The following is a 19733-nucleotide window of genomic DNA, read 5'->3' as shown; positions in this document are numbered from 1 at the left end:
TATTATAGTGTCTATGACATGGAAAAGTACTCTTCAGGCTACCAAAGGAGAAAAGTAAGCATCAGCCTAACCACAAAAGCTTTGACCTACGATCTGTCATGCCCACAAAATATGCTAGGGCAATGGTGGCACAAACCTTGTGGGAATAACCAACCAATGTCCAGTTTGACTTAAAGCCCACTCCATGAGATGAAACCCATACTGGACAGTGCTTGGGTGACCAAAAACCAGAGTTTAGAGAGCCCAGAGACCTAGCATAAAACCAAATACTATTGGTCTAAAAAATGTAACAGTAAAATGAATCTTAATGATATTCTGCTATACTCATAGATTGTTACCTTATTCAGCCTTCATCAAAGATGCCTCCTCCTGCAGCAGATGGGAACAAATACAGAGACCCACAACAAAACATTGTATAAAGAGAGACCTTGGAACACACAGCTCTAAATGGGATGTATTCTTCAAATCTCTCCCCTCAGAGCTCAGGGACCCCCACAGAAGAGGCAGAAGGAGTGGAGGAGACAAAGGGGTCTGAGGACACTAGGAGAACAAGGCGCTCTAAAACAACCGAGCAATGCTCATACAAACTCACAGAGACTGAAGCAGCGAGCACAGGGCCTACATGAGTCTGCACCAAGTCCTTTGCATATATATTATAGCTTTCAGTTTAGTACTTTTATGGGACTCCCGACTGTGTGAATGAGTGGGTCTCTGATTTCTGTGCCTTCTCTTGGGGCTCTTTTATTTTTCTATTGGCTTGGCTTGTCCAACTTTGACATGATGGTTTTCATTTTATCTTATATTTTATTTTGTTATATTTTGTTGTTACCTCCCAGAAGCTTGTTCTTTTCTAATGAGAGACAGAAAGGGAGTAGATCTAGAAGCAGGAGGAGGTGAGGGAGCAACTGGGAGCAGAGGAGGGAAGGGGAAACTGTATTCAGATTAAAAGGAAAAATAAAAAGATATAAAAAGAAATTTTAATTAAATGCCAATGAACACATTGTCCATAAAAAAGCATAAAGCCATCTATCTCTTGGCTTTAAAAATTATTATCATTATTATTATTGTGGTGTGTGTGTGGTGTGTGCATGTGCATATGTGCATATTGTTGTGAGTGTGTGGAGGTCACAAGACAACCCTCAGGTGTTGTTCCTCTCCTTCCACTGTGGAATTGGGGATTGAACTCACCTACTCAAGCTCGATGGTAAGTGCCTTCCCTTTGAGCTGGTCTCACCAGCCCTCTCCCATCTTTTCTGAATAAAGCTTGGGTCCTGGTTAAAGACGGGCATGATCTGCTCAACAATTTGTAACACATAAGGTGTGCCAGGTACCATGCAAGACCCAAGGATTCTGTCAGCCACTGTGAGATAACCCCACATCTGCCACTTTTGATAGGTGGCCTAACAGGCTGGAACAGCACGCTGTCATTTTCCTAGGGAAGATCTCTTTTTAAAATGCCCTCTGGCATTTACTGCTAAGGCCACATGCACCCCCCTCATCAAGTTATAAATCTGACATCCGTCAGCACTCAAAGGAGACAGGGCTTCTGCTTTTTCTTTGCAGCTCTGACTTTCCCAGCAGCTGGCAGAATCCAGTGAGGAGGGGAAGGATGCTCAGGCTCCACCACTTGCCACTCTGCTCTGCAACAGAGCAGCCTCCTCCTGCTCTTTGTCCTGACAGGTATCTGTATGGCGCTGCATCTAGACAGTGCGGTGACAGCTCCCCTCCTTGATCTTCTGGCTTGCTTCCCAGGGAGACCTTCTTATGTCATGTTTTATTCATGGTGTCTCCCCAGCTGCTTTCTTTTATAAGAAAAGTCAGTGATAGGGGTGGGGCAGTAAATGAACCTGAAATAAAACTTGAGGGTAATAATAAAACCACCTGTTGGTCTTCTGAAAAAAACTATGGTCTTACATTTTTGGGGGAAAAGTGAATTTTGAGGATTTTAAAGGATGTCTCCATAGAGGAAGAAAAAAAAAAAACAATATTGTTATTTATATTGTACTCGGGTCATGAAAGAAGTAGGTCAGGGAGACCAGAATAGCCTTTGCAGGGAAACACGGAAAACTTCAGATACCTTAGACTGTAGCTAAGAAAAATGATAGGATGGATAGGAAGAGGCCTGAAAGATGCTCAAATGATAGCTAAGAAATGAGGCAAGAGGCCGTGAAGATTATAGAAGCAATATGTATTCTACTTCTCTTTAAAAGATTTCTTCACCTTAACTGCTATTGCCTTTCCTAAAAAATGAGAGTTAACTGTCCTTCCCCATGGATCTGCAACCTCGGGTTCCACCAACCTTAGATCGGGAATATTTGAAAATAAGATTGTCTGTCTTGAGCATGTATATGACATTTTCCTGTTTTTATTCCTTCATATAGCACAGCAACTGTTTATGCAGAACTTACGTTGTATGAAGTTGGCCAGGAATATAGAGATGATTGTAAGTGTGTAGATAGGAGTGTAGAGATGCTGTGTGAATTCTATGCCATCTTCTGTAATGGACTTGACTATCTTCAGATTTTGGTATCCATGAGGAATTTTGGAACAAATTCCTCATGAATAACAAGTGATATCTGTGCATACCTTTATAGTTCCTAAGTTAAACATTTAGAGCAGAAAGTATAATATTACTTGTCTATTTCACCTGCCCCAATTCCCTAGGTGTAGGCCTGTAGATGCTTGGGAGGCTGAGGAGGGAAAATCATAAGCTCAGGGCAAGCCAGGGGAACTTTATCATTATTTTTTTTAGTGTGTGTGTGTGTGTGTGTGTGTGTGTGTGTGTGTGTGTGTGTGTGTGTGTGTATGTGTGTTACTTGTGTGCAGATGCTCACATATGCCATAAGATGGCATCAGCTCTCTAGAAGCTAGAGTTACAGACAATTCAGAACCCAATGTGGGTGCTGGGAACTGAACTCATGTCCTCAGGAAGAGCAGCAAGTGCTCTTAATCACTGAGCCATCTCTTCAGCCCTTAGCCTGGGAAACTTAATGAGATTCTGCCACAAATTAAGAAGTAAAAAGATGGCTGGGGATATATCTAATGGTACAGAGCTTGACTAAGCATGTGCAAGGTCCTAGGTTTGATTCACAGTTTTATAAACAAAACCAGAATAAAACCTTCCCCCCAAAGCAGTGGCAGAGCACTATAAGGTACAGAGGCTATAACATTATGTTAATATCGTGCTATAACTTGTATGCACACGTATCAGTACCTTGAGAATTATGGTCTTCTCATGCCGAGTGATGTTGACACTGTGGGGCTGTCCATTGGCCATGTTCCTGTGGTCTACATCGATATTGTATGGCTCTCTGGTTCCTCCCAGGTTGTACCGGATCTGCAGGTTTCCTACAGGAGCAAAAGGAAAGAGGCCCAGTGCTTTTTCGCTGGAGGTTTATTTCAGTGTTACCTCGCCTACTGCTGCAGCTCTGGTTTCACAGAGACTCCGCCCCTTCCATGCCCATGGGCGCCATTCCAGCCTTGAATTGGGATCCACTACCTAGAGGCCTAGGCTAATAGTACCAGAATCACACATGTTCATGTTTGCCAATGACAAACACCAGTGACCATTATCATCCAGTTGAAGCAGCAGATGGTACAAATGTTCCCAGTGGGGATGGTGTCTGAAAATGAAGAATGAGGACAAATACCATATAGTACAGTGGAGATGCCTGCAAGCCCACAAAATGCTACATGAAATAAAAAACAAATCTGGAGTGCAGGGACTATCTCGCTCCGTCAGTGAAGTGTGACATTTGGCATATAAAGGAATCATGAGTCTTATTAAAAATAAACATAATTTGCAAAAGATAAGTGCATGGGATTTTGAGTGGCCTCATTGAGACCAAAGAGACAAAGTAATGAATTGTATCCAAGGTTCAGGACTAATCAAATGCAATTTAGGGACAAGATGGATGTCCCAGGTGTCCTGAGCCCAGTGACAGTTCACTTTGTCTGTCTTCCTCCCCCGCCCCGCCTCTGCAAAGTGAGTACAATTTTTATTTCTTATTTATAACCTTATTTATAATTTATAAACATTAATGTTTTTTTCCCATTTTAAACTTAACTTAGTTTCATACACTTAATAATACTTGACATCTCAAAGGTTAAAGATGGATTCAGCAATCTCTAGCAAGAGTTTGATTAACCTCTCACCAGTGGCTTCTTTGTTGTCTCTCATTTGTCTTTTAAAGAACTGATGATCTGCTTTTAAACTATAAGATAAAAGCTACAGTAATCAAAACCATAAAGTAAACAAAAGAAAGAAAGTAGGGGTTAGCAAGATGATTTGGCTGATAAGGGTATATACTGTTTTCACAGAGGTCCTGAGTTTGGTTCCCAGCACCCAAACTGGGTGGCTCATAACCACCTGTGCCTCCATCTCCAGGGAATCTGACAACCTCTTCTGCACTTGACAGGAGCTGCACTCACTCATGCCCATACTCATCCCTACATATACACATAATTAAAAAATTAATCTTAAAAATGACCTGAAACTTGACTGTCTAGAGAACTAACTACTCTAACCATCCTGACAGTCTCTGCTACAGGCCTTTCTCACACACGCATTTAACACATGTACATAAATGAGTGTGATGGTTTAAAGTGCCACCCTTCCATCGTTAGGCATCCTGACACGTGCCATTTAAAATGTAGAATTGTTTTCCTGGAGTTGAAAGTATAATCAAGAATTAATTAGTTGTATCCTATTTTTATTTTCTGAACAAAATTCAATAAACTACTATTTTTGAGGGTTTTTGCTTTTTTTTGTTTATTTATTTGCTTTGTTTGTTTTGTTTTTGAGACAGTTGTCAAGAGCCCTGGTTGTCCTGGAACTCACTCTGTAAAGAAGGCTGGCCTTGAACTCAGATCTGCCTGCCTCTGCCTCCTGAGTGCTGTGATTAAAGGTGTGACTACCACCACCCAGCTTTATTTTTGAGTTTTTATCCTCACATTTTATCTTAAATTTCTTTGCTATGGTATTCCTACCAAGCACGTATGATGGTTGTCTTCTGAATGTGTCTACAACCCATAATTTTTTTCCATCTCAGGAGCCACATAGATTCCATTAGAGGAGATGGCCCGCTCTCTGTGGTCCAGTACCTTTCCCATTCACCTGAGCCACACATTTTACCATCTTCTGGCTACACTGAGGCTGCTCCCTCCAGGGCCTGAAGACCTCTGGATGGGCATTTAACACAGATGTGTGCCTTTCTCCTGGACACGTGATCTACACCGGGCTTCCTGCATCTACTGCTTGGGTTTGCTCACTCATTTCTGGCTTCTTCCCTGGCACAGTCCTTCAGCATCCTTTCTTCTAAGTCCATGTCCACATCCACGGTCATTGCACTCAGTCTTAGCTTTGTTTAAGGTGCAGGCACATCGGACCCCAAACTTGTAATCCAGCCAAATTTCTACCCTTCTGACTCTTTCCAACCTTCAACTCAATATTTCTGCTTGGCTGTCCCTTTGGTACCTTGGGCATGCATTGACTCTCCATCTCATTATCATTTTACACACTTTGGTGAATGGCCACTTCATGCTTTCAGTTACTCTTGTCATAACCCTAGCTATTCAGTTTCCAATATTTCATGCACTGTAAGAAATTCTTGGCTTGATCTTGATCAGATCCCAAATCTTAGCACTTTCTATTTATTCCGTTTCTACCTGAAGAACGTCCTTTGCCTGGATGGTTTCTGTAGCCTCCACACTAAACCCTCTTTCTGCTCTTACCCCAGCCTTCTCCTACACCAGTTTGGCCTTTGTCCCTCTCACTTCCACACAGTGGTCAGAGTGAATCTTGGCTCATAATGTAGCAATGAAGACTTCCTGTCACACTCAAAGTGACAGTGACTCCCTATGCCTTACATGAACTCCCACTGTCACCTTTAGCCTACTTTCTCACTTCTTTCCTTGCTCACCCCTCACCTGTACACATCAGCCTTCTAGCTGCTTCCCCAGAAGTCCAGCAAATTCCTGTCTCAGGACTTTTACACTCAGGGCTCTTCTGTCTAGAATGTTCTATCCCAAGTTACTGCATAGCTGACCCCTCTCTCATTCAATGATTTGCTCTTAGGTCATATGCCTAGTGATGATTTCTGTGACTTCTGAAATTTCTCACTCCTTTTCCTTGGCCAGCTCTTCCATTTCTGCCCTATAGTCCACCCCCGTGACAATTCTCACCATACAACACACTCAAGATTCCATCTCATTCATTTGTCTGTCTTCTCTTGTTTCAGCAAGAGCTCCATGAGAGCAAGACTTCTCATTTTGGCTTCTGGGGACTTTAGCCACTGTTGAGAACACTCCCTGTTTAGTGGCACTTGCTGAATATGTTTATGAATGGTCTCCTTGCCTTTGTGCTTTCTCCCCAATATTTTCTTTACAAACCTGAGGGATCTTTTTAAAACACATACTTGATTATTTCACTGGTTCATTTAAAATCCTTCAACGCCTTTCAGTTGCTCACAGGATGAAGGTTTATGTTCCTAATGTTGCTGTGCTATATTTGCAGATCATGACACTTTCTCTCTTACATCCAAGCTCCCTTGGACCCCTGCTGTTCTCTAGAAAATTCTATTTCCTTCCTACCTCATAGCGTTGGAGGAAGTTGCTCCTTCCCAAGCTGTTCATTCTCCTCCCCTTAGTGTTTCCCTGATTTCCCCTTCATCCTACTAGCATAAGAAATAATAGTTATTTGTATTGAAGGATATAGTTAATCACAGCTTGGCAACATGTGGAAAAATCAAGTTGTCTTGTTTGGTGTGTGTGTGTGTGTGTGTGTGTGTGTGTGTGTGCATTTGCACATGCATGTCTAAGCATATGAAGGACAGAGGTTGACCCTGAGTGTCTTCTTCAATTGCTTTCCATCTTAATTTTTGAGGCAGAGTCTGTCACTGAATCTGGAGCTCACTTACTTGGCTAGACTGACTGGCCAGCGAGCACCAGGATCCTCTCATCCCTGCCTTCCTGGCATTGGGATTACAGATACAGGCTGTCCTGCCCAGCATGCACTGTGGGTGATACAATATCCAGTTTAGACATTAGATGTCTTAGATATGCAGCTGTGTATATTCACCATTCATTTATTCATTTCCTTGGAACAAACATATTCAGTGTCTATGCAAAGCACAGCTTTCCTAAAGTCCCACCATGTGCTGTCTGTCGCACTACAGGTACAGAGTTGAATTCCAATAGTGACAACTGTTCCAGATCCCCAGCATGGGTCAGGTGCTGTGTACGGATCTGGAGACACAGAGACAAGGGAAAGAAAGGCAGCTTCTTCTGTGGGCTGGAGGTCAGAGGAGCTGGTAATAATGCAAAACCTCAACATGTTTCTCCTACTGTTCACCAATGGCTTGTTTATGTTTGCCACCCATCTTAAGTTGTTTTTATCTTTCTTTCCTTTTTTATGGATTCCTCGGGCTTTGTAAATATGATTTCGAATTCACCTAAGTGCTTCACATAATATTAACAGAAATTATTTGCTCTGAGAAGAAGGGATGAGCTGAAACTTTAAATGTATAGGTAGTGACTATCTGTAAACAATTATGGCAACATTCGAGTAATAACATTTAAATGATTCATTTATTCCTTTCAAATAACAGCAGAAGAGGACCACTAAGTGATAGTGGGGAGAATGTTACTATTTACCCATTAATGTAAAATATTATTCAAATAGGGAGACACTTCCCTTCTTTTATCTCATGTTCATCTCCCAAGTGAATTAAAGCCATTCTAAGCAATTGCTCTTTTATTGGCTGTAGCAAATCACATGCTTAACAGATTTACGATCTCCTGAACATCACCACTACCATCAGCAAGCACTCACAGGGCACCTACTGTAGGCAGGAAATGTAGTACCAGGGGCTTTGCAGCTCTCTGGGAAGACAGGGCATATTTATGACAGAGACGGATAACAATACATTAAGTGCCCAACAAATGAAACTGAAAATAAGTGTAGTGGGAGTTTGAAGCCAGACGTCATCAGAAGGAGGCGCGGGCTGGTCAGGGCTTATAGCGGAAGGCACCTAGGTGTACACTACAGAGGAAAGTGAGGGCACCAGGTCAGGGAGTGTTGTGGGCGTGAAAGCTGAGCACAGACGGCCCCAGAGTCTTTTAAAGCATGGATTTCTTGAATATGTGGAGTAAGAGATGTGAAGGCATAGACTGAATTGCTAGACTCTGGCTAGAGTACCTCCTAACCCTTATGGGGTGGTTTGAATCAGAATAGGTTCATTTGTTGGAATACTTGGTCCCCAGTTTGTGGAGTTGTTTGGGAAAGATTAGAAGGCCTGGGCCTTGTTAGAGGAGGTGTGTTACTGAGGGGTGGGGGTGCTTTGAGCTTCCATTCCCAAATTGTTCTTTCTCTGCTTCCTGTTTGTGGATTGGGATATCAGCACTCAGCTACTGCTCCAGCACCTCACCTGCTGTCATGCTGATGATAGACTCCTTTCTCTCTGGAACTGTGAGACACAAATAAACCTTTTTTTTCTAAACCCTTGCCTCAGTTGTGGTGTTTTGTCACAGCAATAGGAAAGTAACTAAGACACCTTACATGTATATGCTGCAGAGCTTTTAGACTTAGCAGATCACTCCTCTGCACGTTAATGCATTGGGGGAGATGGCATTTTACAGATCGGGAAACACAAATAAAACTACTCACAGATTATCTAAGGCAGCAGCAAAGGGGAGAATCAGAATTTGAATCCAGATAGGTCTTCTCCCAGAGGACTGATGAATCTCAACTGGAAGATTGTGGGATTTGTCTCTCATGTTTTTAGTGTGTGTGGGTCACCAAATGATGCTTAATATGGCCACAGTACACTGTCCCTACTAAGCATTTGTCTTTGTAAGGGAAGGCTGCCCTGTCTAGGTGTGAAGGGTATAAGCCACTGAAGTAGAGAGAAGGGCAGAATCGGAGTCTGACAAGGTAGCAGGGGCATGGCTCCATCGTCCCTCAGCAGCTATCCAGGAGGTGGGACAGCTGGCGTCTCTGATGAGGGGGCTGCAAACACAACCCTGTCATTCACTCTGTGCCATTCAGGTGTGTTGACTTTCCGGTGTCACAATGTGAAAACTATCAGGAAGCCCGAGTTAGAAGAGGTTTGCTTTGGAGAGCAGTAGTGGGAGCTAAGGTCATGGGTCACCATGAGGGTAGGCTCAATGGGACTCATGTGCCTGGATGGCCCACAAGAGCAGGGAAGATAGACAATCAGTTGGGGCTGAGGACACGGTCTCTGAGAGGCTGTGGTGGTGGCTGTCAGGACAAGGAGGTTTCAGGAAGGCTGACTCTGGGAAATAGTGAAAGAGCTTTTGATACGTGAAGTCTCACGAAGCCAGGATGGATATTTAGTTAGGGCCTTTAAATTGTTTGTTTAGTATCTCCACCACCACACTGTCATCTATAAATGTGGTGGTTGGAAAGAAAATAGTCGCTAAAGGGAGGGGCACAATTAGGAAGTTGTTGGTGTAGGTATGGCCTTGTTGGAAGAAGTGCGTCACTATGGGGGTGGGCTTTGAGGTCTCCTATGCTCAAGCTATACCTGTGGCTCAAGATGTAGGACTCTAATCTCCTTCTCCAGCACCATGTCTGCTGTGTCCTGCCATGATGATAAAGGACTAAACCTCTGAAACTGTAAGGCACCCCCGATTAATGTTTTCTTTATTCAAGTTGCTGTGGTCATGGTGTCTCTTCACAGCAATAGAAACTTTAACTAAGACAATAGACCTTACAGCTTTCCGCCTTTTTTTCTGAATGCTTTCTTCAAATTTTTTTCATTATAAATTCCAGTTAACAAAAAGATGTGTTATTTAGACTAAGTGTGGAAAGATCACATTTTCCTCAACACTTTAAGGATGGTTTTCCAAAACCCACAAAGAAAATGTCTGGTTTTGATTTCCAAATACATCCAGTCTGTTTTGGGGGTGCCTGCAATGGAGGGCTCCTAGCCTGGATTCAGACACCTGCATCCAGAGACCACCCCCACTTACCCTTTACCAGCTGATTATGCAAGACTCAATATTTATGTACCCCAGCTTTTCCACCCAGAGGAAAGGATGAGAATCACGTCACCCCGTAGAGTTGTGAAGCTCATCAGAATCAATGTATCCAGAGCACTTAGGAGAGTGCTGTGCACAGGTAAGCACCATTAACCGGCAACCATCACTGTAGAATCGATCAAATGAAGCTCTCTCACATGATAAATGCCCCCACAGGAGCGCCATGCATGTAATGCGGACATAGGCAACGTGCATGTGAATTACCACGTACATAGCTGGGAAGCAAATTTTAGCAAGGAAGTGACAGAGGAGCAGACAGCACAGTGTCCAGTGGTACATGCTCATCAGATTCTTGACACTCTCAAGGTGACAGCCTCCTCTTGTGAGACACGAGAAGCAAGAGGCTGTCTGCCTACTAGGAGGCTGGTACATAAGGGAGAACATCAGTGGATTAAAAAACCCACTGAGCCTGAGCTAGGCCAGTAATTGCCTGAACTCCTGAGGCATGGGGGTTGATTATTCTTCTCTCTTGAGCTCTTGCTTTCTGGTTTTACTTACTTATTTTTTAATAGAAAAGTGACATGTACTTAAAGTGTCTGAGCATCTGACATGCACAGAATGGTGTCACTTGGGAGAAACAAATCATGCACATCTAACCACTGTCTGTGCTCTTCTGGTCTGTTCATGTTTGTTTGACAGAGCTAAGTTGATATGATATATTTTAGGCTGTGTCTTGCCTCCTCTTAGTGTAACCTTATGTTATGTGAACTGCCCCTATGTCTTTAATTATTTTTCACAAACACTATTTTAATGGACATATAATGACCCATAAACCAATGGTTCTCCGTCTCCATGACGGGTAAGGTGACCTGCTGACGTCCCACGCAACCTAAGTCAGAAGCTCATTTTTTAGTAAAAGGGTGACCTGTAGGGCACTGGCCCCCGTTTTGGGTAACTGTTGCCTTGCTTGCTGACCTTGACCTTGATATCCTCCCTATGCTAATTCCCTGCCAGGTTCCACCCTTCTGAATGCTTAAGGGAAGTTCCTTGTCTGTGTGTCCTGCATAATGGGCGTTAACAGCTTAGATACAAGATTGTAAAACATCAGTAGCGAACTTCTGCTCTCCGGGGTTCTCCCATTGTGCTGTAAGCCTGTATTTAAGACCTCCTCCCTCTTTCAATAAATGGCATTCGGCATTAAAACAAAACAAAACAAAAAACCCAATGGTTCTCTTTTATATTACTTTATTAAAGTGGACCTTCTACGTTCTTTCCAGTTTTTATTTTCGTAAGCAATACTACAATGAATATATTCTCGCTGAAGACTCTGATTTTGGGCTTTGTTTCATTAATAAATTCTGAAAAGGGAAACTCAGGGGCTCTGGGACACATAATTTTCTTTCATCTTTTTTTTTGAACTGACAGTGCATTGCCCAGAGAGTATATGAAAATTCACTATTTTTTTTCAAATATTTAGCTCAACTGTGGTAATATTTTGATTCTCATAGATAAAAATCTTGTTCTCTAAGATGTACCAACACTTGAATGTCCATTAAAGATTAAGAAGAAATGGCCAATAGGAGAGAAAGACTATATTTTCAACCCACACACTCCATAGGAAGTGAGTTAAAGACTTTCCTTCATACACCTAAAATACTTGTATTTATAAAAAGCAATCTTCTTAAGCATTAATGCATACAGACACAGGTTTTAGAGAGAGAGGAAACAGATTCCTCCATATGCAGCATGTTTATTTGTATGCTTCTGTATACAGTAAGACTCTTTATAGAGCACTTTTGAATGTCAAAGTCATTTGCATATTCTCACTTGGATCCTTTGGTTTAGTGTACAGAGGATAATCAAGATGGCCTGATGTCAACAGTCAATCATGGAGCAGGAGGGGCCCACTTGCCTACTCCTCTTTGTTGAACTATATATAGCCTACCAATGGATTCCGGGTGAGGGGCAGAAATTTTCTTCAGTTTTGTACCCATTGATGAGTCCACTGTGTTCCAGTGGATAGATACAAACTCTTGGTCACACAGATAGCCCTAGTTAAACTTAGTGGCCATAAAACAAAAAGGCCTGAATATGGGAAAGAGATTTGAAGAGATGCAGTGGGGGAGGGGCTGATGAAAGGGATGAGGAGGAGATAAGAGAGGTGCCAGTGTTCAGAATATACTGTTTGTGTATGAAATTTTCAAAGAATAGATTTAATAAAGGATTTAAAAGATGGCTTCAAAAGACTGGGGAGATGGCTCAGTGGGTAAGGCATTAGCTATCCAAGTGTGAGGACCCAAGTCTGGATTCTCAGGACCCATGGAAGGTCAGATCCAGAAGCTTATGTCTGAAGTTCCAGCATGGTGGTGGTGAGAAGGGAGGCAGACAGGAGAGTCCCGGGAACCTCGGGGGCTAACCAGGCATGTGCAATGGTGAACAAGAAGAGACCCTGTCTCAAAGAAGAGGCAAGGTGAGGATCGGCACTCGAGGTGGTCCTCTGACCTTCACATGTGTGCACATCTGTACGCAACACCCCCACCCCATCTAAAAGAGAGGTTTATGTACTTCAAGGCTAACTAGACTTGCAGAGATTCACAAGTGAAAACATCCCCTGTGTTCCCAGCAACTCTCTCTCCATGGATGTATTTGTGAGTGTAAAATTCAGAGAGGCTTTAAGGATGGCAATATTTCTGATTTTCTGCTTTCATTGAGAATTTCTACATTTCATTGGAATCTATTGATACACTATCACAAATCAGGACAATTCATTCATTAACCTATGATTAATTTTACTGCTTCAAGAATGCCGCTGTTTAGCACAGTAGCAAAGGTATTTGTTTGACAGGAACAAACAGAATCATTCTACATATGAATCCATCTCATATTCACATAATATAAAAAAAGCCTGAAGTGTTTCATCAAATTGTTGCTGTAGCACTCAACAGAAAAGCGGTTCTTCTGACTTCCAGATAGCAATGAGGGTCAAAGGAATCAGATGATTTGCTCAGTGTCCCGTGAGAATGAATCCTCAACCAAGAGGAATTCTGACTCTAGCATATTCGGTCTGACTACTGTTGGAAGGTAGAAGGCTAGGCATGCTTGTCCTTACCTGTGGGCTTGACCAGCACAGCCAGGAAGTCAGTGGTGAGGGAGCTGACGTAGAGGAGGATGCAGGGCGCCTTGTTGGTGCTGAAGCTGAAGTGGATCTGCTCCTGGGCCAGGTCTGGAGACAAGGGCGGCTGCTCTGCAGAATTCTCGGCCCTGCTGCCTGTGTCTCTGGCAGAGACCACCGGTGCCTGGAAGTTATAGCGCAGCCACATGCCCTCTTCAAAAAAGGCGCCAACATCTGTTGAGAAGGAAAGACAAATTTGAAGAATGATGAGAGAGATCTGAGGTGTACGCTAGCTATGCTTTGAATTTGGGTTGAACTGCTGTCATCAATACAAATACTCTATCAAAAACTATGACATGTAGCTGAGCCAGGAAACCTGTAAAATAAAAAAAAATAGTAATAAAAAACTTAATGTGGAGGTGCATGCCTATAATCCCAGCACTCAGAAAGCTGAGGCAGGAGGAGTTCCTGTTCAAGGCCAGCCTGGGCTACATAGCAAGACACTGCCTAGAAAAAAAAAAACAGAAATAAAAGTCAAGGAACTAGCGTCATATTAGAAAAATTAATATATAATACCCATTGGCTTTCTGGCTGAAGAGACTACTGAAAATGAGGGCAGAATTATAATACAAACTTTTTAAAGAAGCCCAAAGAGAAATACTCCTTGAGACTGGATTTGATTTGGATATCCAAATAGCAAATCCCTCAATAGGCACTAAGACTTGGGAAGCTTTGAGGGTTTCCAATCACAAGACAGGATGTCAGAGAGACCCGGTTTCAAGTTCAGCTCTGTGGTTCCTGAGCCGCTGTGGGAGCCCACAAAGATTCCAACTTGAGGTTTGTTGCCATTTTGACTCAAAGTCAGAGTCAGTTTGTGTTGCCCCGCAAGGCTGCATAATAGGATGTTTTGGCCAAAGGCATGGTTACCAGGTGTCTCATGCTTCAAGGCCTAATTACAAGATGCTTTGCCATAAGGCATGGTTACCAGGTGTTTTGGAAATTAAGAAAGGGTCTACACTTGTTTGTATCTTGATCTGGAAAGGGGGAGGTCTCTTGCCTCTCCCCTTGCTAGTGTATAAAAAGCCCATTAGGAATAAACTCGAGGCGACCCAGGGCCCTCCCAAAGCTATCCTGTGTCTCTTTTTCTTCGTAATGTCTATATATTTTTCCTATCTAGCATTTCTCAATTCCTCACTCCCCACTTCAAGGGCTGTTCAATAGGTCAGGGCTAGACCCCAACAACCCGCCTTACTAGAAGTTCTTAACCGACTTCCGTCGGCAGCAGTATCTCATCTTGGAAGAAGAGAGTAATTAGTACTCAATGATCAGTACCTATTAGTATTGCCATCTTTATTACTAAGAAATTATTTGAGGGATCCCTGGCTCTCTCTGAGTTAGCCCTTTCCCACAGTCTAATCAGTTAATTGCCTTGTAATCACTTCCCAGCAGGCAAGCCCTTCTGTGGACTGCCCGCTGTCTGCTAACCACAGTCTTGAAATCAGCGGAAGTCACTTGAAGGCTGAGCCATCCTAAAGATGCCGTTGGGCTTCACGGCCCCTGCTTCCTGCCTCTCTTCAGACCACACCCCCAGAGCATTTCTCAAACTCCATTGTCCATGCACCCCATTATTCCTGCCACACTGGACGCCCATCTAAATTAACACTGTGCAGAACGTACTTCATAAAACACTACTCCATGCTGTAATGAATAGGCATGACAAGTTTTAAAAAAGTTATTATTTTGGTTTTATGAGCCAGGCTACTCTCAAACTTGCTGTCTTCCTGCTTCAGCCTCCCGAATGCTAAGAGTATAAGCCTGTTCACCACACACCATAGTTTTCGTTATGTATTTATTAATTTTTTTGCATGTGTGAGAGTGTGGGTGTGCATCTTGTGTGCGCTGCGGAGATCAGAGGACAACTTGTGGGAATAGTTTTTCTCCTTCTACCATGTGGGCCCCAGGACAGAACTCAGATAATCGGGCCTGTCCCCAGGCACCTCTCCCTGCTGAGCCAGCCCTAGCACTTTAGTTTTTAGTGACATACTTTCATCTGGGAACTCTGGAATTTATTATTCCTGAAGAAGTAATTACGGAAGAGTGGAGTCAGGTACCCAGAGAGACTTTCAGTCTTGTCAAATGCAGAAACTTGGGTCAATGACTTGAAACTCTCTATTTCCTTCTTTGTGAACGGGGTCCTGGTGGGTGGCTGTGAGGACTGAATAATCACGGGTGGGTGACACAGTGCCTGGTTCCTGGAAATACTCGTGCTGAGTAAAAATGAGTTCACTGTCGTTTCAAGACTGCCTACGACTGCGACTGTCTGTTATGGGTGGCTGATGTCCTCTTACCACTGCACACGTGGCATACTCCAGTGTCGGCCTACAGGGGGAACTGCTACAGATCTCACTCAACCGTGAAGAACCCAGGTGACTCTAGAGACTCACCGCAGGAAGCACAGTATTTTTTCCTGGCCTTTTTGCCACAAGGGCATTTGCAAATGTGTGTGTTTGGAGGTTTATATGGCATTGCCAAGGTGATGGGAGGTGTAGTTAGGACATCTAGTAGAAATAAAAGGATAGCAGTGTAGGAGGACATCTTACAGTTAGTTAAGGATTGCCTTGGTCAAAATACCGAAGATAGCCTTATTTGGAGACACAGGATTGAACATATATTTTATTCATGCTTACAGGGGTGCAAAGATGGGTATTGCAGTCCCTGTCCCCAGAGACCTTCCTGTATGGCAGTGTAATATATGTGGGAAGAGACACTTCCATCCTCAGCACAGCATGATGAGTGTTTCCATGCTTATGGAAGGTATGAGGGGAAGGCCTCATCTTACCACTTGGGTTAGTAGCTCAGTGTTCCAGCAAACACCTATTGAGCACTGACTATATGCCACAGGTAGTGTTGGACACTGAAGTCTCAACCTTTGCTCTTAAGGAGCTCTTGAGCTTGAGGATTTGCATAATCAGGCAAGTAGGAATGCACAGGGTGCATGGTTCCAGGCTGGGCTTCAGGATCAGGTACACAGGGTCCCTGGAACACAACGACAACTGCTGTGTGTCTAGGGCCAAGGAAGACTTCCTATGGGAAAAGACAGTGATGCCTGACTCCAAAGAACCAGAGATGGTAGCTGTGTAAAGATGGGATCATGACAGCTTCCAGAATGAACAGCAGTGTGGAGAACTTGCAGTGGCCAAAACACCATACCCACCCAGCACAGTCCACACACTCCTTATGTATCTGTGGTTCCCTTGAGGCTCCCAAGGCTTTCATCCTGCTTCAGGATGGGTGTTGGAGCACTAGGAGAGATCTCCACCCTCTGGTGTTAAGAATCTCTGGAACACATAGTTGCTCCTAGGACAGGGCTCTGGAATCACACTTAACAGAACAGGGGAAAGTGGGGCATGCTGCCTGGAGCAAATACCCTGAGAGCTTCTTCTCTTCGTATAGAGAGCTTTGTCAGAGAATGGGGACATCCTTTGAGAACAGGCTCTGGTCTGTGAGAGAGAAGAGGGCAATACAATAGGGTAGGCTGGAGAGAGGAGCAGACTCCATGGGATTCAAGCAAATCAGAGGCAGGCTGGAGAGGAGGTTATGCAGCCAGCCAGACATACCAGGGTTTTCGAGGTTGAGGGCTTGGGAGGGAGGGTCGGGGCAGCAGAGGTCACATAGCACAGGGAATGCCACTATGGCCCTCAACCTACAGATGTAGCAATCTCTTTGAAGAACCTGAACTTCTATGTGCCAGGATCCCCGCAAGCATCTTTTCCCCAGAGCTAGGACCTGAGGTAGGTGGTGAGCAGTGCTAGCCCCCTGACATTTCTCTGATCACCTCCATTAGAACCCATTAAAATGCTGGTTCCCCAGTCTGGGGTCCAGAACTGAACTCAGAGGTTCTGACTCAGTGGGCCTAGACAATCAGCACTTACAATAGGCTTCCATGTGATATGCATATGGGATTTAAGATCCTTGGAGTAGAAGGTGAGTCAGAATGGTACTAGATGGTGTGGGTAGCTGAGTGATCCCTGCCTGGATGATGCTATACATTCATCTGCTAACCTGGAGACAGAATTGCACAGCAGATTATGAAGGGAAAGTCAGAAATCTAAAGACCTTACATAAACAATCCGAAACACGCCTCAGAGAATTCTTTTGTATATTTTAGAGTCATCATTTAAAAGCTTTATGGATTCATGTCAGCTTCGGAGGAAGGAACAAAGCAGGCTTAAATGTGTTACCCTGAAACCACATCATAAACCAACTGTTAGACTGAGGCCCCAGAGCAATGTAAATCATTTAAGGTTCCAAGAGGCAGATTTACTGCTGTCATTTCATTGTTTTAGATTGGTTTAAGAAAGTGCCAAATCGGGATCCATTATTATCTCTTAAGTAACATCTCCATCCCTTCGAATGAATAACGAAAAGAATCCTAATTTAACAATGCCCAAATAACATCATTTCCCTCATTAGATTATCTAGATTTGGGTTGCTTGATTCAAATCTGTCCAAATCTCTCTCTCTCTCTCTCTCTCTCTCTCTCTCTCTGTGTGTGTGTGTGTGTTAGTGTAGGTATATGCATGCTGTCTGTGGTAGGCTTGTATAGGCCAGGAGACAATGTTGGGTGTCTGTCCATGCCTTCCACCTTGTTTGAGAAAGGATCTTTTGTTTACTGCCTCCTAACTCACACTAGGACATTAGATTAGAGACATGGGATTGGAGAGGTGTATATCCTACTGTATTTGGCTTTTACATGAGTTCAGAGGATCTGAACTCAGGTCAACAGGCTTGCATGGCAAGGGCTTTATCCATTGAGCCATCTCTTCAGTCATGATTCCAATTTTTATACCAATAAGAAAGTTCTATTCACTTTTGATAGAAAAGTGGCCAAGTTTAGATCTAAGTATTATATTATGTACTATGAATTATAGTTTTGACTTATGTTACATTTCTCAAAATTCAAAGACATCGCACCCCCTTAGGATGATTTCAGATCAGAAAGGTTCTAGGAACTATCGAGTCAACAGGTGACTTTGTTTTATTTCTTGGTCTTCAGCAGAGTTCATGGGGTGGTTTGAAAGAAAATGTCCTCCAAAGGGAATAGCACCATTAGGAAATGGGGCCTTGTTGAAGGAAGTGTGTCATTGTGGTGGCGGGCTTTGAGGGCTCTTTTTCTCAAGCTTCTCTAAGTGTGATAGTCGACTTCCTGTTGCCTCTGAGTAAAGATGTAAGGACTGTCGGTCCCAGCACCACATCTGCCTGCATGCTGCCATGTTCCCTGCCATGATGATAATGGCCTGAACCTCTGAAATGGTAAGCGAGCCACCCCAATTAAATGTTTTCTTTATAAGAGTTGCTGTGGTCATGGTGTCTCTTCACAGCAATGAAAACTCTAACCAAGACAGTTCATATGTAAATTATGCTTGATGCAGGAAAAGAAATCTTCAATTTTTTAAAATAAAATCCATAAATCATTCATCTCAGCATAATACCATAAAGAAATTCATCCCTAGTGTAAAAGCAAATCCCCAAGGCTTGAAGTAAGTACAAGAGGGAACCCCACACTCCCCAAACAGCTCCCCCTCCATAATTAAATTACTTCTCATTTTTTCTTCTCTAACTTTAATAATTCCATTCCCCTTGCCTTATCACTTAGGGTATATTTTGTAACCTATATTTCAAAGATTGACAAGATTCCTTTGTTCTCTAACATCCCCGAGGGGCCAGAATTGAAAATTCTCAATTCACAAATGGGCTCTTTTCCAAAAGTTTATTTTTAAAGTCAGTAACTTGCAACTTGAAAATATTTCCTTGTAGAAGTGAGGAGTTGAGTGATGGTGTGTTTGTGGGAGAGTGCATAAGCGCCGAGCTGCTTGGGATGTGCAATAAAAGATAATTGAAGAGCGCCACTGTGTATTGGTAATTAAAACAGAAAAGCATCAACCTAAGATGAGAAAGTTTATTTTTCATCTGAACTCCAGGGAACAGTGTCCACAAAGATTTTATCCAAAGCATCCTTTGGAGTTTTGGTCAAAGCAGAATGATGGGCCCTGGGGAGGGAGAAGTCCTATCAGTGCTTCTGCTTATTCCCATGGTGTAAATACTGCTGTCTCGTTTGATTTCCAAGCTGCCAACATGACGCCACTAAATGAGGAGTCAAGAATAGAGGTCTCCAGACTGAGAGGATGACGGGGCTGCAGCCATCTTAGAGAAGGGGGCAGCAGGCCCTGGGAAACCCACCAGGGTTTCTGGACCCAGACAATTAAGAGCCACATAAAAAACGAGTTCCAGACATTTCCTGTCAAAACCTAAAGGATATGATAGATTAGACCCCATAGTTGTAAGAGGGAGCAAGTTTCCTGCAGATAAGAAATGGGATGTCTTACCATCAGAGAAAATGGGTCTGCTGATGATATAGATATGATGACATAGATTGCTAGAGGAGATGGCAATTTCCTTGCAGCTGCAACTCTCCAATCAGCTCAAACCAAGCATCTCTAACCTGAAGTAAGCACCAATCCTGAGCTTGTAACTATGTAGAGCTGGAATTCCCCCGGATCTCCTGCCCTAACCATTATAAAAACCCTGCTTGATTGCTACTCAGGGTTTCTTCTGCTCT

General features: G+C 43.3%; 1 protein-coding gene across 1 annotated transcript in view; it reads right to left on the bottom strand.

Moving 5' to 3' along the window:
* Cntnap2 (contactin associated protein 2) overlaps positions 1-19733 on the bottom strand; it is a 1432736-nt gene that overhangs the window by 118779 nt on the left and 1294224 nt on the right. The window contains exons 19-20 of the mRNA XM_059257035.1: positions 13112-13348; positions 3215-3348 (exon numbers count right to left, since the gene is read on the bottom strand). Of these exons, the coding sequence (XP_059113018.1) occupies positions 3215-3348; positions 13112-13348 (371 nt within the window). The remainder of the gene's footprint in view (positions 1-3214; positions 3349-13111; positions 13349-19733) is intronic.

Source organism: Peromyscus eremicus, chromosome 3 (genome assembly GCF_949786415.1).
Source record: "Peromyscus eremicus chromosome 3, PerEre_H2_v1, whole genome shotgun sequence".
Taxonomy (NCBI): Eukaryota; Metazoa; Chordata; class Mammalia; order Rodentia; family Cricetidae; genus Peromyscus; species Peromyscus eremicus.
This window is presented reverse-complemented; position numbering and strand designations above follow the sequence as displayed.